We start from the raw sequence: 24734 nt of genomic DNA on the forward strand, positions 1-24734 counted from the left end.
TTTCTGTGGTTCCGTTCCTTCGATGTCTAACCCGTCAAAATATGACAATATGGCGGACGAATTTCTGAAATTTAGTTTTGTCTTTGCAAGTGCGATGAGAAACTTTGTGTGTGCCTGCGGCTGTCGTGAATCTATAGACCACGTTTCCAAAATCTTACTTACCCCCTCGTTGCACAATGTACTATAAAAAAAACTATGCAAACCAACAGCCTTTGCAGTGATTCGTGACACGAACATTTGTACGGGCTCAAAAGTGTTGGTACTTAAAGTGCAAGAATATCGATTGTGACCAAGCTATGAAGGCGCTAATGCAAAGCGTAGGCGAAGAACAAGTACCTTCCTAGAACAAACATTTACAACAAGTACCGACTGTAATAATATTTTTATTGACATTATATGCAGATGTGGAATTTTATCCTAGTATGTTTCTCTTTGATGTGTTGTTATTGGTCTTTCATACTGGCACAACACAAAATATACACTTTGAATAAGGCAATAACAACTACAAAAGCAATACGAAGTATAATTAAATTGGACTTTAGCACACTCAAACGAACTTAATAATACATTCTATAAGATAACTAAATATGAAATTTACTTAGAAAGAAATATAACATTTAAAATTTTAATCCCGTCGCTTAGTAACATTTGTGACGTTTTCAACCAAAAGGTACCACATTGTCGCTAGTCGATAAGGTTGATTTCAAATTGAAGCTATATGGAAATAACGCCTTATTGACAATAAGTACCCTTTTGGTTGAGAAAGGCACATTTGAAGATCAATTAAGTGGTATTTATTATTTATTTATTTATACGTGATTTGATGTTAGTTTTGTGACTAGTTCAGATTTGTTTACATTATTTACAACGCATGTGCTCGAAAAGTGCGTTTCCTACGGAGCCATATCATGCGGAAAGTACAACTTTTCCGCAGTAGTGCTTTTTGTTTTCAATTTTTTTTTACAGTACATATGGTGCTACTTTCTCGCACTAGTGCGGAAAAGAGCACTTTTCGTGCATATGTCGAAAGTTTAAAGGGCCATATGTACTGTAAAACGTTGTACGATACACGTGCGAATAGGTAATTCGCAACTCGTGTCGATTTAAAACACTCCTTTTAATAATTAAACTTATTTGCCATGATATGTTTTTTTATTTACTCGCACAATGCATAGTAAAACATTGTATGATACACGTGCGTAAAGATGATTTCCGCACTTGTTGCATAAATAGCTATTTCAATTTCTATTGACACCTTTCAAATATTATAGACAGCCATTTTTAGGACGTACGAGTAGGTAAAGCAGCGCCTCAAAAGCACAAATGTGCGTGTAACATTGCCGTGTGCAAATAATATTGCCCCATGAGATTTGTCAGGCGTCAATCGAGAGAGCTTACCTTGAGCTGTTCCGCGGTCTGTGCGCTGAGAAGCTCGCGCACCATGCTCTGGTTGCCCGCCTCCACCGCCAGAAGGAGCGGGATCTTGCCCCTCTGCAACACCACGTCGCGAATTAACTTTTTCCATTCCTTCTGTCTAGCTCTTTCCTTATTCAACTCTATGAAACTGAGTTCAAGCTTCTGCAAATCTTTCGGCTGCAGAGCCAAAGTGGCGGGCGGGCTGCGGGCGCCGCCGCCGCGCAACAGATTCGCACTCCGCGGGGGCTCCGGCCTGCCATCAGACATTATCGGCACCGGGCTCGCGCCAAACCCGCACTGAAGTGAATGCAGTTTCCATACAGTGCAGCTTACTCACGGCTGCGGCGAGGCGCGGCACGAACCGGCCGCTAACTGTCACACCACAGACAATACTTCCAAAGTTATGTGCAATCTTCGTATACGGGGAAAGCCAAATCGATCGCCTATCGTGCTTCACATTCAATTTGGATGCATGCAAAATTGGAAACATAGTGACGGATCACCGACGGGGGTATACGTACGTGTTCCTCCATCGAGCCAGTCTACTAGTGCCCGGGCACGAGTCGGGGCATAGCAGAGGTCTCGTCCAGCTCGCGCCCAGGGACTGACTGAGACTTGTTGTATTATAATAAGTAATTTTGAAATCCAGTTCTGACGTTGTAACTAATATTCCGCGCCTAATTTGCATTGTAAATTCGTGTTGTGACGTTTGCCCGTAGGCTAAAGCTCGCGGATCTTAATTAGCTAGTTTCTATTCGCAAGGGAGGCACGTTTTACTACGGGGGCTTGTCCTTGTGGCCTTGTGTATTTCGTTGTTTCGATTTCATATATTATTAAAATAGGAACAAGTAATTAATTTTCGTCAGACTGGTGCGTGTAGGTGAAAACTCTGCTGATGCAAAAGTTTTATTAGTTTTTAAGTTTTTATTCATTTACGACGTTTAGGGTCCCGCGCTGGAAGGGGCTTTGTTTACAGTGGAGGGCGTTTTTGGAGGTAAGTAGTTCCTAAACGCGGCGTATGGCGGTGCCAGGCGACGCCGCTGCACGCGATGCCGCAACTAACGATGCACCGCCGCCCAATCTGTCTGCGAATATTCTCGATTAAACAACTCTATTTTAATTACGTAGAATGCAATATCCTTTTACCTTTAGTAAAAATTTAAGTGCTCATGTAGCGTTTCGTTCATTTCGTTCAATTTGGAATCTGTACATATCGGTTTATCATTTTAGGTTTATTTGCTAGACGCATGATAAATGACTATACTTATGTAAAGAAGTTTTAAATGCCCCTTAACAAATTCTTGGATTCTACACAAACTGCATAGGTATACGAGTACACTAAGCAGTTGGTTTTGGTTGGTAGAACACGAAAAAAGTTTTTGCAATGAGATAGTCAGGGCAATGAACCGTGCCTTATATACATAGGTACAATGCCGACATAAAAATACCAAAACTTTATATTGATATCTTTAGAAACAGTAATAAACGAAATATTACTGGTAAATTAGGTTGGTTTAGAAACGGAGAGGTTGTTAACGATCATAAATTTTGTACGGGACCATATTTAAACGCCTTTTTATTACCTTCCGAGTTATAGGTATTAGGTAATAGAATAGCCTAGTAATATAAAAATCCAATACGGGCAATATTTAAATGGCGGTTAGCATAGGACCTAAGAGGTATATTGAGATAAATGCTTAAAATACAATTAAAATAAAACCATACAAATTAATCCGGCAATGTAAAGCAACACACAAGTTACGAAATACGAGCTTTTTAAACTAACTTGTTGGCAGTTACTAGTTATAAAAAGCTCTATCTTCTAATGTCATGTTGTCTCGTAATGTTTGCAGTACATTGCTGCTCAGTAAATATTCCTATTTAATTAAAGGGTCATAATTAAGTGTAACTTAAAATAACTTCTTAATTAATTATTACACGGATAAATTCTATATCTGGTTCAATTTATTGTCCGTATTGGATTTACACACTGTATACTGTTCGCCCATCTAAGCACCTAAATAAATGATATTGATGTTGATTTCAAAACTTTGTCACCATGCGTTTCGTATGAAATCGATATAATATAACAAATATACTTTTCCCCTTGCTCGACTCAATGTTTGGCAATGTGCAGGGCGGTCGGTCTATTTGACATACTCTCGGCTAACTCCTTTTGTTTTCTATCTTTTTCTTTCTTTACCTTTTTAAATAGTGCTACACTTACTCCGTCCGCTCGCAGCCGTATGTCCTTCCCCGCCGCTGTGAGCAGCGCCCGAAGAATGCTGGTGGCCGTGCCGGTCTGTCTGCTGGCCACGAGGTGGACCGCCGTCTGTTGTCGGCTCTATTACAAACAAAACTATTAGTGTTCTGCCAGTAACTAATACTATAGTGGCTCTGGGAGTTGTAGACCTCCTGAGCATAGCTTAAAACTCAATAAATGTATAGCTCCGGCCATTTAAGAAAATTTCCAAAAATGAAATCACAAAAAAATATTTAATCATCGAACCTGCTCACAAAATTTCACGAGAATCGGTTGAGCATTGCGACCTGCAAGAGTTTCCATGAGGTAAAATTACTGTATATTTTAGAAAGTGGGTACCTTTAAGAAAGAGCTTTAAAAGACAATGGACAAAACCCTTCAGACAAAAAACGAATGGTTTCACTTTTAATTTTTGTTAGTAGTGAAGAGCTTACCCCTCCGGTGGCAAAAGGATCAACTCCTCGCTTGGAGAGTAGCAGCTTAACGATGTCCTCACGGGAATACATCGCAGAGATGTGCAACACATTGTAGTTATCCTGCCACAAACAAAATTAGAAAAATTAAATCTACAATTTGGACACAAATTATTACGTGACGTCTTCGTGTTGTGTTAAGATGTCCGAATTTTACTTAAGAATTGTTCATAACATTCGGACTTCTTAACAAAATGTCACTATAGTAACGGCACCATTAATGATATATTTAAGATAAAAATTTTGATTAATTTGATACTTTACTGATACCTTTAAATTTAATGTCCTCTTCGTATTTTATGTTTTCGACGTGTAAAAAATGAATTATTCTGAAACTTATGTTGAAACCAATTGGTTTCATTCATTTTATTTTATTTTATTTTATTATCAATCTCAAATTATGGATAATAAGGCGACAAGATCGCTGGCGGCCTAGCGGTAAGAGTGCGACTTTCAATCCGGAGGTCGCGCGTTCAAACCCTGGCTCGTACCAATGACTTTTTCGGAACTTATGTACGAAATGTCATTTGATATTTACCTGTCGCTTTTCGGTGAAGGAAAACATCGTGAAGAAACCGGACTAATCCCAACAAGGCCTAGTTTCCCCTCTGGGTTGGAAGGTCACATGGTAGTCGCTTTCGTAAAAACTAGTTCTTACGCCAATTCTCGGGATTAGTTGCCAAAGCCGGGATAAAGCGAGGAAGATGATGATGGACAACAAGGCGCCATTTCTTCTAGAACAGACCGAAATTAATTTAACATCGAACTAAAGGAGCTCTATGAATTGTTTATGGTAAAATATTGTCAGTGTTTAAAACTGATGTTAAAATTAAGGTCACTTCTTTGGAAAATACATTAATAAAAGTTAACGACTCAGCCGCAGCTCAGCCGGCCAGCCAAGGCGACAATCGCTATCGTTACGACAACGAAACTTTACGAAACGAAACGACAGTGACAGTTGCGTTTCGATCGCTACGAAGCGTAAGCAATTTTTATGTTGGCTATGCGGCCTGCTACATAATCGTTTTTCTTATTTTAGTCTCAAGTACTGAAAAAATGTATCCCGCTTGAAAGGGTGTAGCATAAAAATTTGCTTTAAATTCCCTTAACCTTGCGATCACAACAGGAAAGATGCGAACGAGGTAAGCATACTATAAAATGTGTATGACCCTTATTTTATTTTTATTTTATTTATTGGAGAAACAACAGAGGTATGCGACAGGATAATAGGTTACATTGTTAAGTACATATATGATTGAGATGACACTTACTTCCTTAAACGCTCTCACTAAAACATACTTAAAATAACCGGACTTAACTAAAAGGTATGTTTACATATAGGTACAAGTTTACCAAGTGTTCCAGACCATGCGTATTATTATTCTATTTGTCAGAATATATTGGAGATATATATACCTATAATTGCACAGAGTTGGTACAAATAACAGAATCATATGCAATGACCTTAACAACATTAATTTGTCTTACCCTCTAACCCTGGCTTTAACTATAATGTAGGCATAATTTTGCGGTTGCGTGCGTCTCCTCGACCACCTTCGGGTTTTACAAGTGATGTCATTAGTGAAGTTAAATTCATGAGTCAGTCGTGAGTAAGGATGTGGCATTTGACGCTGGTCAGCGCATGGAAAAGCTAAGGCAAGCGATAAGAAATCAGCAATTTGATGTCTGAGAACTTAGTGGCGTGTAGTGGGCATTATAGGTCAGAGTACCTCATTGTAGTCGGCATAAAAATGTTTGATATATGTTCAATCTTTTAATGTATTTATTATGACTTGTTCGGTTGTAATATTTATATAATTATACAGAATAATATCCTTGCAAATAATAAGTACACTTATGTTTATACAACGTGTGTGCATGAAAAGTTCAGAAACAGCCTGTGGTAACTGGTAAGCACTGTCGGCTCCGACCCCTCTAGCCGTCTTCTTACACCCAAGTAAGGTTGTTTAAACAATAAATATTAGTTGTGGCCTTTTTATTTGTATTAATTAGTCAATTACCAGATTACAGAGCCTTTACCATCCCAACATTACAAAGCCTTTAGGGTCAGGTTGGGTAAATATAAAACACGGGTAAAAATAAGACTAAGTTTTTAACACTCAAAAACCTATTCTATTTCATTCCTATTCCATTTAAAAAGAAGTCTACACACAAGGATTCTTTTTACGTGGAATAGGAATGAAATAAAATAAGTTTTTGAGTGTACAATACTTAGTATTATTTTTACCCGTATATTATATTGACCCCACCCGACCCTACCTGCAAATGCTTGTTAGGCAGTCAGGTACTGAGGTCTACGCCGTAGACTTCTACGATTTGATTGGTGTTCGTAGACTTCGTAGCGTCCGTCATCTCGTCTCTGTTCAATTTCACTTAGCTAAAAATTTAATGGAGCTAGATTACAAAATGTGAAATGGCTTTGTTTGTTTTTACTATATGAAAACGTGATTATAAGTATAATCGGCATATACAAGTCAGGTATCTCTGCAACTGTACATACAACACTAGTTATTAAAAAACCGGAAGTGCGAGTCGGACTCGCCCACCGAGGGTTCCGTACAAATTAAATTTTTAGTATTTATTATTATAGCGGCAACAGAAATACATACATCATCTGTGAAAATTTCAACTGTCTAGCTATCGCGTTTCATGAGATCAAAGATAGATATAACACCGTAATAGATGGATACAATCTAAGGAAAAAACGTGCCTCGAAATCAAGAAAATTTGATTATCGTTCAGAGGGCGCTACTAGCTTTAGCCTACTGTCGTATAGATGGCGTTGACGGCTTCGTTTGTTATTTAACAATTTTAACGCATATCAGTGAAAGAACATGGGTCAAAATCATAAAAATAATTAATGCAAATAAAAAAAATCATTTATCCATATTTAAATACATTTTATCGTATTTTTATAAATCTTCATTTTTAGTTTTAAAGTGTGTCGACAGATGGCAGTGAATTTACTGGGGTTACAAAATTTACTATGACAGTACCGCTCTAGTATAAGTTACTCTATGATGAGATACAGCCAAGTGTAGAGTAGTACATAGGTATAAAAAACCATTAATAAAAGCTAGAAAGTTTCTTGACGAACCTTTGTAGTCTCGCGTCATTGTTGTCATTCATTCTCACCGGACTGCATTGTTTTATTTAAAAAAAATTAAAGTCTCTTTATTTCGTAAAAAAATATTGTGAGCCTAGGAGGATATAACCAAACGGAGTCGCCACGTCTGTAATTTTTTGTAAAAAATAGTCTGCCGATTTTTGCGGGGGAGGGGAACGTCAAATGTATACGTAACGTAAAAATAGCCATGTCAGATAAACGTCAGTCCATACATTGTGTATGACCATTGGCCGACTTTTTTCGACAGCGGGGAACGCCTGTTAATGGGCTACTCCATCTGGTTATATCCTCCTAGTTGTGAGTATTTTATTGGCCTTAATCATATCATCATTTACCTATAATATCCATGGCTGCTTGAAATTTCAAAGGGTGATAATTTGAACGGCGGCTGGTTTTTTCTTTTTAAGTAATCCTCGAAATTTTAGATGACCTAAAGCGTATTCCACTCATTTCTCCGTCATGCATTCGTATTCTATAGTTATTATGTTTCTAAAATTGTACACATAACAAGTTATAACAAGGTTCCTTTCAACTTTCTTTCGCACAGTTCATGGCACGTTTATCGAGTAGATTAAAAATATTTTACCTACTTCTATGGTGTATTTTCAAAGTGCGATTTTTAGATGTCACATGCGTGTTATTACTAAACCGGTAACAAATACTGCACACTATTTTTATATTCATGTAACACATATAAATACAGCGAGGCATAGTAAAATTAACACTGTAATTATTAAAAAATGCTAGAAAAAACTCGCGGTTTTCTCCAAAACAAGTAGCGTAACTCCTTATCTGTATGTCTTACATAACTTACATTAAAGTTCTATACATCATTGGAAAGACAATTTTAATTTCACATACAATTATACATTATTTAGTGCAAATTGTGCTTTATTTAAACGCTGGTTGACCATCGTGTCTTTTTGTCACACGTATAGTCTGAAAACTGTCTTCTCTCAAATACCGGTCAATGCATTTATTTACAAATATTACATTAGATTAAATCTGAAAACTATTTTATAAAAGCGTCATTTTCCTACCATAGGCGTCATATTCCTGGCCCAAATTATTATTACAAACTCGCATTGATAATAAATTATTAAATTTTAGCGGATGCCTTTCATACCATTCAACTTCTTTAAAAAAAAACATAACTCGTGGTTATTTTATCCAAACAACTAAAAACAGCAATGACAACTTTATTTTCCTGCTAAGACCGTCACTTTCCTAGGGCGTCATGTTCCTGGATCAATTTATTTTAATGTACTTAACTGTAACTTATGTATAATTCAGATTCTACTTCGAAGGTGTTTCTTATGTCATAGTTATTTTCCTCAAAATCTAAAGAAAAAAAAGACCAGAAAAATGACGATGAAATTTTTAATTTCATATTAAATCACAATTATAATCGGGTCTTTTGCGAATTTATTTTGTTACCTTTCACTGGTTGTAAATGTGATTTAATATGTGTTCAAAACGCGATAGTTCTAAATGTTATAAAAAATCAATTCTTAAAAATACACCCATTTCTTAAAGTATAGGTAGATATGGTTATATAGGTATACCTATGCCTTTACGTTATGTTGGAGATGTGTTCAATATATGCCAATATTATACAAATTCAATATATGTATATCCAATCCGCACTTATCCAATACGTTCTCGATATCATTCTGATGCCTGAAGTGCACATTTGTAAATAAGTCCCCTATGGCAAGCAAGCGGCAAATGCCAAATTGCCTCTTTATTCCACTTCGCCAAGACGTTGGTTGTAGGTAATTACCGGTGTGTACCAAATAGCCAGTACCCTGGGGCAGCCAATCGATATCACACCTACTTTTTCATAACATGCAAAATTATGGCCACCACAATCGAGTAACCCAATTGCAGTTTATTTATGGATACTCCGGTATTAGGTACGCGTGCCATAGGTAGTAGGTAGGTATATTGTTTAGTTTTCGTGCGTCACACAATTAATGACGATTTTGCTGTAATATAAATTTAAGGCGCCATGAGAATAATTATGTTCCTCTGCTTAAGTATACGATTTCTAAATTGACAAAAGAAAAGTGATTTTAGATGGTAGCGGAGTTACTTTGATGATTAGAATAGTCATTGCTTTATAAGTAGGTACTGTATATTTGTTTAGATAAATTATTAGTGCTCTGGTGATGCTATTGTACCTATATGTATTCTATAAGTTGGGTAGAATATTCTATTCAGATTATAATGGACGGTGTCGTTGTTTATAGATATTCGGTAACGACGTGAATTAAAAGTTGCGACATTATGTAACTGATAATTTGTTTCTCTAGCGTGCATAAAAATGCCTTAACAAAAGGCAGCCTAGACTATAGTACATTGTGCAACATGGGGCGTAAGTTAAATATTGCAAACGAGAGTATAGTTAAATCGCGACGGCTTGCGGGAGCGATTTATAGACTCGAGTTTGCAATACTATTACGCCCCGAGTTACACACAATGTTTTTTATCACACTTGCGATACAAAAATAAAGTAAAAAACTTAATTATAAAACTAGAAACTTCATAACTCCCTATGGAAAACGCTTTTTCTATAGTTCCCGCTAAGCCTGCGTGCAATTCCATATTTACTGAGCGAGTGTGATGAAAAAGTTATAGATATAAAAGTTATAAAAGAATTTAAATCAATCGTCTGATTACAACTATTAACCTTTGTCACTCTCCCAACTCTAATAAATGTAACGACACTTCACACGTGGAGATCCGTCTAGTTGCAATTGTGGCTGCGGCATGTATGAAATAGACAAACAATCAAGCCCACTATCAACTGCCCTCATTTGACATAATTTGTCCATGCATTCCCCGAACTTATTTATAGTATATTAGCGCGAGCGAGATGTGTTGCGAACTGTTGCGAGTAATAACATATTAATAATAGATTTTAAAATTTGACTGTCGCCATTGAGCGCTCATGGTGTTATGGTACGAATACCATTTTCTAGTGTTGTACGAATACTTACATTGTTTCTCGCGCCGACGTCCGAGCCCAGCTCGATCAGCCGCTCGACGAACGATGTGCGGTTGTCCTTCACGGCGTACATGAGCGGTGTCATGCCCGTGGTCTGCGGAATGGAAACAAACCTCTTAATTTAGTCACTATTACAGTAAATCCATTATAATTATAAGAGAAACCTAAAACTAGGTACCTTACTTTCTTTAATGCATTGTTAATGACTTTCATAGATCATGGGGCCGATTTTTAGGGTTCCGTACCCAAAGGGTATAAACCGGATCCTATTACTAAGACTCCGCTGTCCGTCTGTCCTTCTGTCTGTCTGTCACCAGGCTGTATCTTATGAACCGTGATAGCTAGACAGTTAACATTTTCACAGATGATGTATTTCTGTTGCCGCTATAACAACAAATACTAAAAACAATAATATAAAAATTTAAATGGGGCTCCAATACAACAAAAATGATTTTTTTGCTGTTTTTTTTCGTAATGGTACGGAACCCTTCGTGCGCGAGTCCGACTCGCACTTGGCCGGTTTTTTTAATTTCGAGCACTCGATTTTGTGTGGTTCCCTTCAATATATCTACATTACTAGGCATTTAAATTCTACTAGTAGAATTGAAAACGAGTGGTCAATACGACTAGATTCCCAATTTCTATTGCTCGTATTTCAAAAATATAAATTCGCCGCTTTCCACAGATTTTCGAGTGACGAAAGCGAGCGCTCTAAATAAACAAAATCGAATCCTATCTAATCCGATTATGGCACATTTGGAAAACGTATACCTACGAATTACTAGTAGATACTTATCATTTGTATTATGTACCTACAGGCAAAACCTGACTACAGTTTTTTCGTATAAAAATATCCTCTTCCTAAATCGAAATGTTGCCTAAATATTATCCGCGTTATAAAACAAAATAAACTATTGACCCCTCGCCAAAATCGGCTCAGTAGATACAGTGCAACACACTCGATTCCAGCATACCCGATTATGATTTAAACAAACACCCACACATATACGCACTGCAAGTGTTATGATTTTAACAGTGTATATTGGATGTACGTACTGTATGGACCATTTGATATGTGCTATGGGAGATCAGATCACATTTCAAAAAAATTAAGTAAACATTATGACCAAGTATAACATTCATAAATTATTCTGGCATACCTATTAATAATAGTTGTTTGTACATCGAGTTACTTCCATCTTGTGACGGGAGAGACTATAAAAAAGGATCCGGAACGTGAGAGGTTAATTAATACGAATAATAAATTACATTAGGTCACCGTAATGATACGGCATCGGCCTTCACTGACCTTAACATTATTTCTGTTCAAGACGTAAACAACTTGTGGTCGAATAATCACGGGTTAATATCGCGTTTAATTGCGGTTGGCTCAGTAACGGAATACATCAAATACATGTAAACATTTATAAATATTCAATGTTACGATGCTGACTGTCTGATGGAGCTTCTTTTCAGAGTTTTCGTGTGGACAAGACCAGTGTCTCTCAATTCTAGTCAGCTTCATTGCCTTTCTTATATTAGATTTTCAAGAACGTCTGTATTTTGCTGTATCTGAAATTTGTATCCTAAATTATCATTATTTGTCAGTTAATTGTTTCCTGACTCATAATAATCTGAAAGCAGGTTTATATATGAAGGGTACAGTCGCCATCAGATATATCTGAGCGGACAACGTGTTCACAATATCTGAACAGGTACTCTAACGCCCTGACAATAGAGGCGTGTTCAGATATTGTGAGCGCCTCGGCCGCTCCGATATATCTGATGGCGACTGTACACGGAAAGAACATGTCTAGTCACTTTTTTTGGAAAATTAGATTTTCATTTCAAAATGTAGAGCTCTTAATGAACTATTGGTTATATCTTTTGCTACCACTGTATAATATATGTAACACAACTTTTTTTTTAGTTAAAAATACCTGGTCACGGAATTACCATACACTTTGACATGGATCCAAATTTTAAAACCGCGATTACTCAAAATGTTACTAAAGTGACTAGACATGTTCTTTCCGTGTACCCTTCATATTATATATGTATGTATTTGTAAGTATTTTATCTATGTAAGTAAGTATATTATATCAATATGTACCTATGTTTATAATTAGACCATTAGTATTATGTTATTTGGCATAAATATTTGTATTTAGTATTCAATTTCTCTTATACCTATTGTAAAGATTTCCCGCACCTATTACTATTTGATCTCTGTTTGGCCCAAAGGTTAACTGGTAGAGAATGCCTTCTGGCATTAAGTTCGCCTTTTGTACAACTTTTACTGTGCAATAAAGTTTAAATAAATTGTTTTATGATTACTTTGGGCTAAACCGTAGAAATAAAACTATATTAACTTAGTAAGGGAAAATTAAATAAATCATAGCACAATCGGATTGTTTCACCTCGAAATCCTTCCAAAGATATGAAATTTGGTACGTATGTTAATTAAAGGTCTCTTTTTCATGTCCACACTATTTGACATTTGGGGACCTCGAGGAATCGCAGCCATCTTGGAAAATGTGTACCATCCTGCAGAAATTTGCGTTTTACTCTAAATATATGTTCTCTATGAAAATATGGTGTAAGGCAACATTAAAGCTTATTAAATTCTACACGAAAAAGTCCTAGACATCTTTGCGGAAAAAATACATCTTGTTATAGAAAATAATAGCTGAATCCAGATTTAGCGCTTATACCCTTTCAGGGGATATTCTCTTAATATGAAACTTGGAGGAATATGAATTTCACTTTTGTCTATACATTTGTACACGTTCTACCCCAATATCAACATTTTACTCGACTGCGACTTAAACAAAAAGTAGGGTTATGGGTTTAAATACTGAAAATCAGCACACTCTGTAGCTCAGGATACTGGACGGATTTTTAAAAATGACATATCGGTAGATTCCTTTTGCCCTTCACAACCTTTTTTACACCTGTTTTATTAAAGAAAAATTAATACAGCCGCATTGAGAGGACGCCGAATAGTAAATCATATTTTTACTTCTGCGCCTTAACTATTGAGTGAATTTCAATAAAATAGACATCAGCAGATCCATAATTGGTACACGAGTGCTATGCAATACAAATTTACTAAAATAAATGGAGGAAAAATGTGTAAAACTTAAAAATGTGACTACAAAAACAGATTTTAGGTCTTAAATGGGGGTTTAAACAATAGTGACAGTAATGAAATTTGACACCTACAATTTCAGGGATCCCTGTTTTCGTGTCATAAAATTGGAGCTTCGGGGACCACGGGGATCAAAGGTCATCTTGAAAAGTATAAGTATTTTTTGGTTTTTCTGTTTTTCTCGGAATATCTGGGTTTAATGTGAATACTGTGTATAGCGCTTTACTTTAACGCTATTTTCTTTTACGGTTGGAAAATTACGTTTTAGATTGCCTAGTTTTATTAATGTGGCTCATTAAGACAAGTCCTTGAGGCTGTCACGACGAGCTTCACGGAATAATCGCTGTTAATGTTTTCAGTTTAGAGTAGCAGAGCGACTCGAGCTTACGTGCCGATAACAAGCGGCCGAGCTGTCGTCCGCCGCGAGTAATACGCTCAAGCGGGTTTCTTTTTAGGGGGCGGTGGATAGAAAATTACTATCCCTCCTATTCATAAAACTTTACAAGCCTCAATTAGTTTGTTAGTTAGAACTTCTGTTGTTTGTATATTTTTTATTAGCTTTTTTTGTGTAATTTGACATTTATATTTATGTAATTGTTTTTTTTTGTAATTTTGGGTTAATTCTATTGTTTGTAAAAATTGACATGTAAAAATGCCCCTGTGGCCTATTTGCTGAATAAATGTTTGATGTTTGAACAAGTTTGGGAACAAGTCAAGTTATTTTATTAAATATTTTGATTTGTGTTTTTTAAGTAGTCACACTACTATACCTATATATAAACTCACACTAATTATAAACTATATATAAAGGCTTTGTCAATTTGTTTTCAATATATGACATCTATTACAGTTTAAAGTTAGTTTATGTTTTATAATTATAATAAATACATTTAAACACCACAAGACTTTGCATTTTTTAAACAGGACTGTTTCTTTCTGCTTAAATTGGATTTTATGTATTATTCTAACAATAGAAGATTTCGGTTAATACATAAGAAATCTTAAAAAATTATAAAAATATACATTTTCGAACATTTTGACCGGGAAATAACGAGAATTGAAAATTTGTAGGTAAAAAAATATTTTCTCCCAGATGACCACATATTTTCTTAATGTATGTTTTGATGATTCCATTTTTGTAGGTCCTTAAAATATAGCAAAACAAGTGTCAAATTTAAAAGTAATATGTATAATAAAATACACGGGGAGATGAGCCTCGTTAGCATTGTGCTGCAACCCGTCTAGGAGAAGGAAAACTCCAAAATATAATCCGGGGAGATGGGCTTCGTTAGCTTAAGTTTTTCAACTTTAAGTATAGCGATAAGTATCTCACAGCGCGTTCGGGATGAAAGGCAGATATTTTGGGATGAACTAAGAGAGGTTTTGAAAGTATGTAAGAGTAATGAAAGACTAGTTTTGTTAGGTGACTTCAATGGCTGGGTAGGAATAAAAAGGGACGGATTTGAAAAGATTCTTGGAATGTACGGTGACGAGAGAGTGAATGATAATGGGAAAAGCGTGTTAGAAATTTGCCAAGAGTGGAACCTTTGTGTAACAAACACGATGTTTGACCACAAAAGGATACACTTATACACTCGAGAGGCGGAGAATGTAAGGAAAAGTATGATTGACTTTGTGATAGTGGATGAAAGAATTAGGAAGAATGTTATCGACTCCAGGGTGTATCGAGGGTCGGGTATCCATTCTGACCACTTCCTGGTAATGTGCCGATTAAGTGGCTTATTTAAAGGATGGAGACAACGACCCCGTACAGTTACCGCCGATTTGAAAAGAATAAAAGTGGAGAATTTGCAAGAAGAAGGAGTAAATGATGAGTATAGGAGTAGATTAAAAACCGAATTCAATGGTATGGATGAAATTAGTGAGACTGAACAATTGTGGAATAGTTTTAAAAATAAAGTAGTAAGTATGGCAAGTGAAGTATGTGGAGTAAGGAAGAGGCACAAAGGAAAAAATGAGAAGAATGTTTGGTGGGATAAAGAAGTGCAAGAAGCAGTGTGTAAGAAGAAAAAGTTGTGGTTGGATTGGTTAGCCACAAGAGCTAACCAAAGAAATCACACGGCTTCATTTGACGAAGTCAGTGAAGCGAAAAAGGATTATAGAAGAATGAAAGTATTAGTAAAGGAATTAGTAGACAGAAAGAAAGACGAACAGAAAGATAAAATGGAAGAAAGGCTCTCTCAAGATTTCCAAACAAATATAAAGTTTTTCTGGAAGTCCGTTCGTTTAGCCAGGGGTAACACCCAGAATTCTGAGCTGAAGTCAATAAAAGACAAGAATGGAAGATTAGTGAATGAGGAAGAATGCATCTTAGAAAGACAGAAAGAGTATTTTGAAAGTTTGTTTGATAAAGAGGAGGCAAGCACGTCAATTTCGGAGTTGAATGAAAGCATTGGAAACGTGTCGGAGAACGAAAATAGTATTAGCATGGATGAAATTGTGAAAGCGTTGAAAGGAATGAAATCAGGGAAGGCTGCAGGGTATGATAGAGTTTCTGTCGAGATGCTGAAAGCTGGACAAGGCATTGTAGCAAGTCAGTTGTACCGCCTTTTCAATATGTGCTTCAGAACCGGTCAAGTGCCCTGGTGGGGACTGGTGCAAGGCCGTCATTGTACCTCTTTACAAAGGAAAGGGATTACAACTGGATTGCAAAAACTACAGAGGCATTAGCTTACTCAGCGTCGTCGGCAAATTGTATGCAAAGATATTGATTGAAAGAGTAGTGAAAGAAACCGATGAGAAAGTATGGGATGCACAAGCGGGATTCAGAAAGGGTATGGGATGTACGGATCAAGTCTTTTCCTTGCGATGCATAGCCGAAAAGTATCTGGCCAAAGGTCAGAAGGTCTATTGCGCGTTCGTGGATTTGGAAAAGGCTTATGACAGAGTGGTGAGGAATGAACTTTGGTCGGTACTGTCGGTGTATGGATTGAGCGGCCGTCTCATTCAGGCACTGAAATCGCTCTATGAGGATTCCAGTGCTTGTGTGAGAGTAAACTAAACTGAGTGGTGTAGCATCGAAAAGAGTGTTAGGCAGGGATGTGTAGCGTCACCGTGGCTGTTTAATCTGTTCATGGACAGTAGTTTGCATGATTTGAGAAATGATGAATGTGGGCTGAGAATAAGTGGGTTACCCGTCAAATGTCTTCTTTACGCTGATGACAGTGATGACCTGGTATTGCTAGCGTCATTGGGTGAAGAGTTGCAGGAGATGGTAACTAGAATGCTTGGATCTTTTAAAAGGAAAAAGGAAAGGAAATAAATGTAAGTAAGACGAAAGTTATGGTATTTGAAAAGGAAGAATATATGACAAGAAAGAGTAGAACAAGTGAAAGAGTTTGTGTATCTGGGAACATTATTCACTAGGGACGGTAAGCATGATAAAGATATTGAAAGGAGAGTGAGTGCTGAAAATCGCGTGAATGGGGCACTTAACGCTTTTGTGAGCAGCCAGAAGGTGTCGCAAAAGGCACGGTTGGCTGTGCATAGAGGGGTGCTGGTGCCTACACTTATGTATGGTAGCGAAACTTGGGTATGGCAGAAGAGGCATCAGAGCCAAGTGAATGCAGTGGAAATGAGAGCGTTGAGAAGTGTGTGTGGTGTGAGATTACAAGATAGAATTAGGAACAGTGTGATAAGGGAAAAGTGTGGACTGAGCGAAGATGTAGTGACAAAAATTGAGAAAGGTATGTTGAGATGGTTTGGACACGTGGAAAGAATGAGTGAAAGTAGGCTAACAAAGAGAGTGTATAAGGGAGAGGTAGAAACGGGAGTTGGAAGGGGCAGACCTCGGCAGACTTTCTCTGATCAGATCGGGGAAATCCTGAAGAAAGGCCAGGTCAAGAGCACCCTAAACCGGCGAGCGTGTATGAGGAATGTTATGAAAGTGAAGGAAGCGAAAGAGGTATGTCAGGATCATAGCAAGTGGAAATCCGTGGTCTCTGCCTACCCCTCCTACGTAAATAAACGGTCTATAATCACATGCATCGGATATTTCAGTTAAGTTTCGAATAATTGATACGTAATACTGGCATGAACTTAAAATTGTGTCAAACTTGCCACTTTTTATTAGTTACGGTTAGTTGTTATACAATATAATTATGTAAATTAACAATATAAAACTTAATGTTGTGACAAAATTACCTATAACAAAACAACAATTTGTTTGTAAACAAACTAGCGTAAACCTATTTGTTACGTGCTATCTGTACTTGTTCCGAATCTCTCAATGTCATAGCACTCATAGCCGCTAAATTAGCTTGTGTACGGTTCCCGCTCTCGCTTGCAACTCGTTGACTACCTTTGGAATTAGCAGCCCTCTTCCCGTGATTGGCTGAGAGTGCGCGTGGCCTCGCTTTAACAATTACTCTAATGATCTCTCACACAAACAATTATTAACTACATTTTGATTTACACTTCAAACTGAAAGGAAAATGTTTTCAAGCCTTTACAACTAGCTACAACTGTTACGACGGCTTCGGACACCTTTTCTTATCTACCCGCGGTGTATTTACGAAACTGGAAGCTACTGGGGATAGGCCCCCAGTAGCTTCCAGTTTCCAGTGGCTAGGGCCAAGACGACAATCGTACATCGACAAACGCCAAACAAAAGGAAAAAAATGTACCGGGATGACAATGCTACGAAGTCACGTGACTATTTTCATACATTATTGATGTTTCTATTGGCGTTTTCTATCAACAATGTTATCTTATTTTTAAGCCCCCTGTTATATTACTGGCATATGAAGTACGGTACATGCAAGCATAGATATTATTATATTCATTCTCAATTTAGCGTTAATGGTTAAGATTACACCGACTGTTATAGTAATATATCATATCAACCGATACACGCACATCGATACCGTTTTAAACAGATATACCTATACTTGCGTAATGCAGACAAACACAAACTCATTGATTGTACTACCAATATCATGTCACAACCGTAATGTTTGATATTCGACGAACTAAATAACATTTGCATATAATATAATATAGGTAATATAATCATATTTTATTATGTAATTAGTTTTAATATTATATGGAAATATTTTCTGGAATAAATTAATTTCATACATTCATTCATTCATATCTCGGTGTTATAAGGGTTTTTCATAAAGTTATAATTTGGCTTGGAAATTAAATAGGTAGTAATGTAATCCGCTCATTTAGTAAAAAAAACCGGACAAGTGCGAGTCGTACTCGCCCACTTTTTAGTATTTGTTGTTATAGCGGCAACAGACATACATTATCCGTGAAAATTTCAGCTGTCTGCTGTCTAGTTATCATGGTTCATGAGATACAGCCTGGTGACAGACAGACGGATAGACAGACAGCTGGACAGACGGACAGTGGAGTCTTAGTAATAGGGTCCCGTTTTTACCCTTTGGGTACGGAACCGTAAAAATGTATTCATGGGCTAGGTCACATTTTAATTCCCATATACTAGACGGGATAGGTCTAGGCACACCTAACTCTTGCATTAGTGCTAGCAATAAAGGAGTGGAATCACCGGTAATGTTGCCGTAATTTAGGCATAGGTACATACATAGCTCATGTCGAGGACGGCCTTGTAAGAATATTCTGTAAAATGTTAAGTAAATTACTGCGCAAGGTAAACTTGTTTGATACCTGTGCTAAAATAAAATAATGTAAATATTTATGTCAATTAATTCCTTGATAAACTCGACTTAAATGAGTTAAATTATATCATATAAAAATTTCTTCCCATCTGTGGTACAAGTAATAAATGACATTGCATTCAGTCTAAATTAAATAAAATACACTTAAAGTAATAAACTTATGTAAAAAAAACCGGCCAAGTGCGAGTCGGACTTGCGTTCCAAGGGTTCCGTACATTACAATATATTTTTTTATGTGAAACGTGAGTGAAATGTATTTAAATATAAAAACCGGCCAAGAGCATGACGGGCCATGCTCATTGTGGGGTTCCGTAGTTACCCTTCCGTCACAATAGGCTAAACTGGAGCCATTAGTATAGAAGATTGTTAACAAAGGGATGAAATGATGCTTAGTGCCTTTCACCCGAGTTAAACAATGTACTTTTTCACATCACCTATTCGAAAAAGGGCTTATTCTTCCCCGCTAGGAGGGATCAAAGTGGCACTTTTCTGTTCTAGGACACGATATTTTTCTTATTTGCATACTATTTTTTAAGGTAATTAATATCTTGGAACATAATAATTTCCTCATAGGTGATGTGAAATACAGTATGTGTCACATGGTAGCAAAATTATTTCCACCTAGGGCGTTATCACTTGAATCCCTCACTACGCTCAAGATTATATTTTAGAATCCTGAGCGTAGCGAGGGCACCAAAGTGGCACTTTTCTTCCCTTCTAGGAGGGATCAAAGTAACACTTTTCTGTTCTAGGACACTATTTAAAAATTTTGTTGCACCTTTTTTTTATAGCTTAGATAATATTTTTAGACATCATAATTACCTCATAGGTGATGTGAAAAGCAGTATGTGTCACATGGTAGCAAAATTATTTCCATCTTGGGCGTAACACACTTGAATCCCTCACTACGCTCAGGATTTTACTTTAGAATCCCTCGTTACTCTCGGGATTCTATTATAGAATCCTTCGCTTCGTTCAGGATTCAATGTACGCCCTCGCCGTAAATATGTCATTTTGCTCCCTTGTGACACAATCTACTATCATATCGAATACGAGAAAAGCAAAGAAGTAATAGACGTATGGCCATGATTTTTTCCTTAGAACTTACTTTCAATCGGAGACTGCATGTCTGGTTATATAATAAATACTACCTATACTTACTACCACAGATAAGAAAGTTCTCTTAGTAAAATTGCTTGTAATAATGCTGGTCATTTCCTACGGTTTTTGAACGCATTTTAGAGCATTTTGCGATATGTGCGTAGATAAAAATGATTTGTTAATTAAAATATGAAAATCAGCGGGATTGCCTCTTACTTTTTACTTCTTTTAAAACTGCCAGTAGTCAACGGCATTACTCATTCAGCCAATGAAACTGTTTTAGAGAAATTAAATATAATATATAGTTGAACAAGCAAATCTTGTCAGTAGAAAAAGGCGGCAAATTTAAAAAAAATGTAGGCGCGAAGGGATATCGTCCCATATAAAATTTGAATTTCGCGCCTTTTTCTACTGACAAGATTTGCTTGACCAACTATAAAAAACAATTGAATGAGTAAAATAAGTAATTATTATAGCATAAGTTTTAAATAAATAAATATTATCTTATCTTATCTTTTCTATATTTTATATTTTACTTTATTTACCTACTTGTAATAACGTTTATCTGTGGCTGTAGTCTTTTTACTATGAAGGGGAGACTTTTTGCGATATCTCAAAAACGGCTAAACTGATCATGTTCGCTATTGTTTTCATTTAATGTTTTTCTTAAGCTCTATTTCTATGAGTTTTTCATATTTTTTGGACCCATGGTTCTAAAGTTAGAGGGGGGAGGGGGAGACACAATTACATCTTTGGGTCACAAACTTACATATGTGTACCAAATTTCAACTTAATTGGTCTAGTAGTTTCGGAGAAAATAGGCTGTGACAGACAGCTGTGTCAAACAAAAAATCTATTAAATTTTTTGCATTTATATGCTTATGCAAAATACTTATAATCCCACAGCGAGGTTAGTTGATTATTGTAAACATAGCTATTGTATGTTTTTGTAGATAGGTACAAAAAACTAATCATCGCTAATCGATCCCCTACAAGCTAATTTCCGTACGTGTCCTGATTTCGCGAATAACGTCGTGGCGGGGCGCTTCCTGAGCATTGCAATATCCGCTATGTAAACCCTTTTAGTAAATTGCCAGAACCGATTCAAGTGTTGAACCCTTGGCCCGATTATGAAAGCTGTAATGCTTTCGCTTTGGCTTTACGTGGCAATGTCATGGCAATGACAAATAGAGCTGGACCGGATAATTTAGAAGACCGGAAATTAGGCTATTCCATATTCGTAAATACTCGTAATGTTGTAAATATTGATGAATATATATATATACTTTTCAGAAAAACAAAATAAATACCGGGGGTTCTGTGTTTTTCAGCATTTTATTTTAACCCTAACGATAACACACGCTACGCTTGTCACTTCGATTATCTTCGGTTATCTTCTTAGATTTTGGGATGCCTAGTCCTTATTTCTAGTAATTCTTCCCTCTCGCCTCGATCATCGTCGCATTTAATGGTGACTCTAGAATATTATCTTTATTGGTCAGTAGAGACATTTTGGCGGACATTCTCAGTTCTCACTTATAAACAAAAGCGATGTTTTAAGAAATTAGTTTTTGTTGATGTTTATAACTATTTTCAAGCTCGTATAATACTATAGTAGACCTACATTAGCTATGATGTAATTTCGATGAAAATACAAAAATCATGAAGACTGTACAAGATATCAAAAAACTTGACTTAATAAAACTTGTAACAAATTAAATCACTTCATTTTGTATAAGTGGTCATGTCGCTTAGACGCATAGTTTCCGAGATATAATCGAAAAACCGAAAAATTGAACCTTCATACCCTCCTCCCCCCCAGCACCAGGGTTACGGTCGGGGACTTTTGATATGTTCATCTCCTAACTAGTCCAAACAAAGCTACGAAGTCAAAAATTGTGTTCCTAACATTTCCCTCTATACCTTCTTATTGCATGGCCTATTTATGGAAAATATTTTTACGTCAACGTTTTTCGAGCACCGATGTTCGCCAACCTTTAAGTTTATATAAAGTACCAGTGTGACGACATAGGCGGTCATAATTATAATAGGTCAATAGATATACTATTTCCTCTTTATACAATTTTTTATAAGTACATATAATTTATTGAACGGCCAAACCCTTATAAGAAAATACCTATTTATTTATTTTGTGTGTTTTTATTGCTTCTTTTATTGGTTTGTTAATAGGTTTTTTTCATTATATTGTCTTAGAAAGACACACATATATTTTTTTTCGTTTTAATTTGGATTTTTTAACCATTTATATCTACATTTTATGCTGATAATGACATAACTTAGTACTCCAAAAAGCCCCTTCTACAGTCGCCATCAGATCTATCGGAGCAGCCGAGGTGCCCAAAAATATCTGAACACGCACTAACGCCCTAACAATAGAGGCCAGGCCTCGTAGACAACATGCCAATCGCTAACGCTACGTAGCGAACGAAACGCAACTGTCACTGTCACACTAATATGGAAGAGTGAGGGAGACACAAAGCGATTTGATGGCGAAGCGCAAGCGATCGTCACCTTGGCTAGGCCGCCTGTTCAGATATATATGAGTACCTTGGGCGCTCCGTTATATCTGATGGCGACTGTACAATGCACGCGTAGATGAAGGTTGTTAACGAACTTTTTGACTGTACTTTGGTCAGTTATGTCATGCATCATTGCATATTAATGAAGAATTTCGAAAACGGACTAACGTAAAAAGTTATGCGAATTCCTCAAGACTAAACCAAATTTTTACCAAGTTTGTATATACTTGCTTTGTGCTAAATATTTATAAATTATTCATAAGGTTACGGCAGGTAGTTCTTGTCATTATATTACAAATTCGCACCGAGTGTAAAATGAAAGGAAATTGCGGTAAAGCGTTGTTTACCTATCAGGCAATTAACTGGTTATTTTATTGGAGTTTTTAGTTTGCCAGTGTACAAGTACCTACCTATTGTCATAATTTATTAGGAGTTTATATGTTGAGCGGTGTCGGCACCGGCAGGTCGGCACTGTACAGTATACGACATCAACGCGACACGACACGACACCTGAACTGCTCAGAAAGACAACACGGTGAGCTATTCGTTCGGCTCTTCCTCGTGTTGTCTACGTTGTAGTTATAATCTCATATCTAATAATTCATCACATAAGAATTTTTATACCTCACTTTATATTCTTGCACTTTAGGTGTATATTTTTTTAAGAATTTTAATAGTGGGATCGTGTGACGTAAACTATACTTAAATAAAGATAACTTTGAAGATCATTATTTAAAAACTGTTAGCCAAAAAATGTACTTAAATTAGCAAAAATAATATGTAATATACGAGTATCAGATAAATGACATGAATAATTATGATCCGATTTTCATTTAGAGACCTCGACTTTACCTTAACATTACCTAAAGTATAAAAAACAATGTTTACAAAAAACAGATAGGTCAACGCCAAGGTCATTAATCCTATCGATTAAGCAGGCGCAAGCCACACGCAAAACTCCTTGCCTTGACACACAAATGGTCAGCACCACTTCCACCAATTTACATCTGAAACTATGTAGGCCAAACGGTTTGCTGCCGGAAACGTGGCAATCGACGGGCTAAAGTATCAACGGATAAATTGAAATCTTGGGGTTTATTTCAATTACTGAAAGGGATTACAGAAATTTGCTTATAGTTTTTACTTATAAATTCGTGTTTATTGTATGAGGAGTAAGGACAGCCACATTTACGTATAAGAAATAAAGCGTTGACAGTTTAGAATATATTACAAGTGCATCTCCGTTATTACTATATGTATATTACCTATCTATATCTACCGATACGTAATAAATAGGAACGTAGGTAGGCATTTATATATATATATTTACAGGATGGCTAAAAAATAAGTGCATTCCCGTTGCCAGGAAGGTTTTGGGATTATACTGAGCAACTTTTACTATAGGACCAACCACGAAATTGCGAAACAAAAAATTTACCCTTCCATAGAAAATGGACTAGCCAACATGTATGAAATAGCCAAATTTTTGTTTGCGATTTTGGTCCCATAGTAAAAGTTACTCAGTATAATCCCAAAACCTCCCTGGCAACGGGAATGCACTTATTTTTTAGCCACCATGTATATTATATATATATATATGTATATATATATTGTTCCAAATTGGTTAGATATTCGTTCGACTAATATTTGGTAGTACTGCCATACACTACCAAAGAGCGAAATGAGCTGAGTAGGTATAGGTAGGCGAGTGAGCAGAGGTATCTCTAGTAGTAGTTGAGTGCTCTTCGCTTATTATAGATGACTAAATCTGAAGACAAAACAAATGTACCTATTGATTTTAACGTGAATTAAATAAAAAATCTTATTTGTTTCGTAGAATCGGCGCGGGCTAGGCTATCCATATGTATATATATATATATATATATATATATTACGCGGTTTTATTTCTATTGCTTACTTAACATATTTCTTAAAACCCGTATAATCGTGATATTAGATTACATGC

General features: G+C 36.4%; 2 protein-coding genes across 2 annotated transcripts in view; one reads left to right on the forward strand and one right to left on the reverse strand.

The window, feature by feature from the left end:
* LOC134744169 (uncharacterized) overlaps window positions 1–3704 on the forward strand; it is a 62123-nt gene extending 58419 nt beyond the window's left edge. Inside the window, exon 7 of the mRNA XM_063677892.1 lies at window positions 3632–3704. The gene's annotated coding sequence lies outside the window, so the exon portion shown is untranslated. The remainder of the gene's footprint in view (window positions 1–3631) is intronic.
* LOC134744261 (serine/threonine-protein phosphatase 6 regulatory ankyrin repeat subunit B) overlaps window positions 1–24734 on the reverse strand; it is a 51165-nt gene that overhangs the window by 19453 nt on the left and 6978 nt on the right. The window contains exons 2-5 of the mRNA XM_063678013.1: window positions 10303–10404; window positions 4114–4215; window positions 3644–3760; window positions 1399–1491 (exon numbers count right to left, since the gene is read on the reverse strand). Of these exons, the coding sequence (XP_063534083.1) occupies window positions 1399–1491; window positions 3644–3760; window positions 4114–4215; window positions 10303–10404 (414 nt within the window). The remainder of the gene's footprint in view (window positions 1–1398; window positions 1492–3643; window positions 3761–4113; window positions 4216–10302; window positions 10405–24734) is intronic.

The sequence above is a fragment of the Cydia strobilella genome, chromosome 1 (assembly GCF_947568885.1).
Source record: "Cydia strobilella chromosome 1, ilCydStro3.1, whole genome shotgun sequence".
NCBI classification, from domain to species: Eukaryota; Metazoa; Arthropoda; class Insecta; order Lepidoptera; family Tortricidae; genus Cydia; species Cydia strobilella.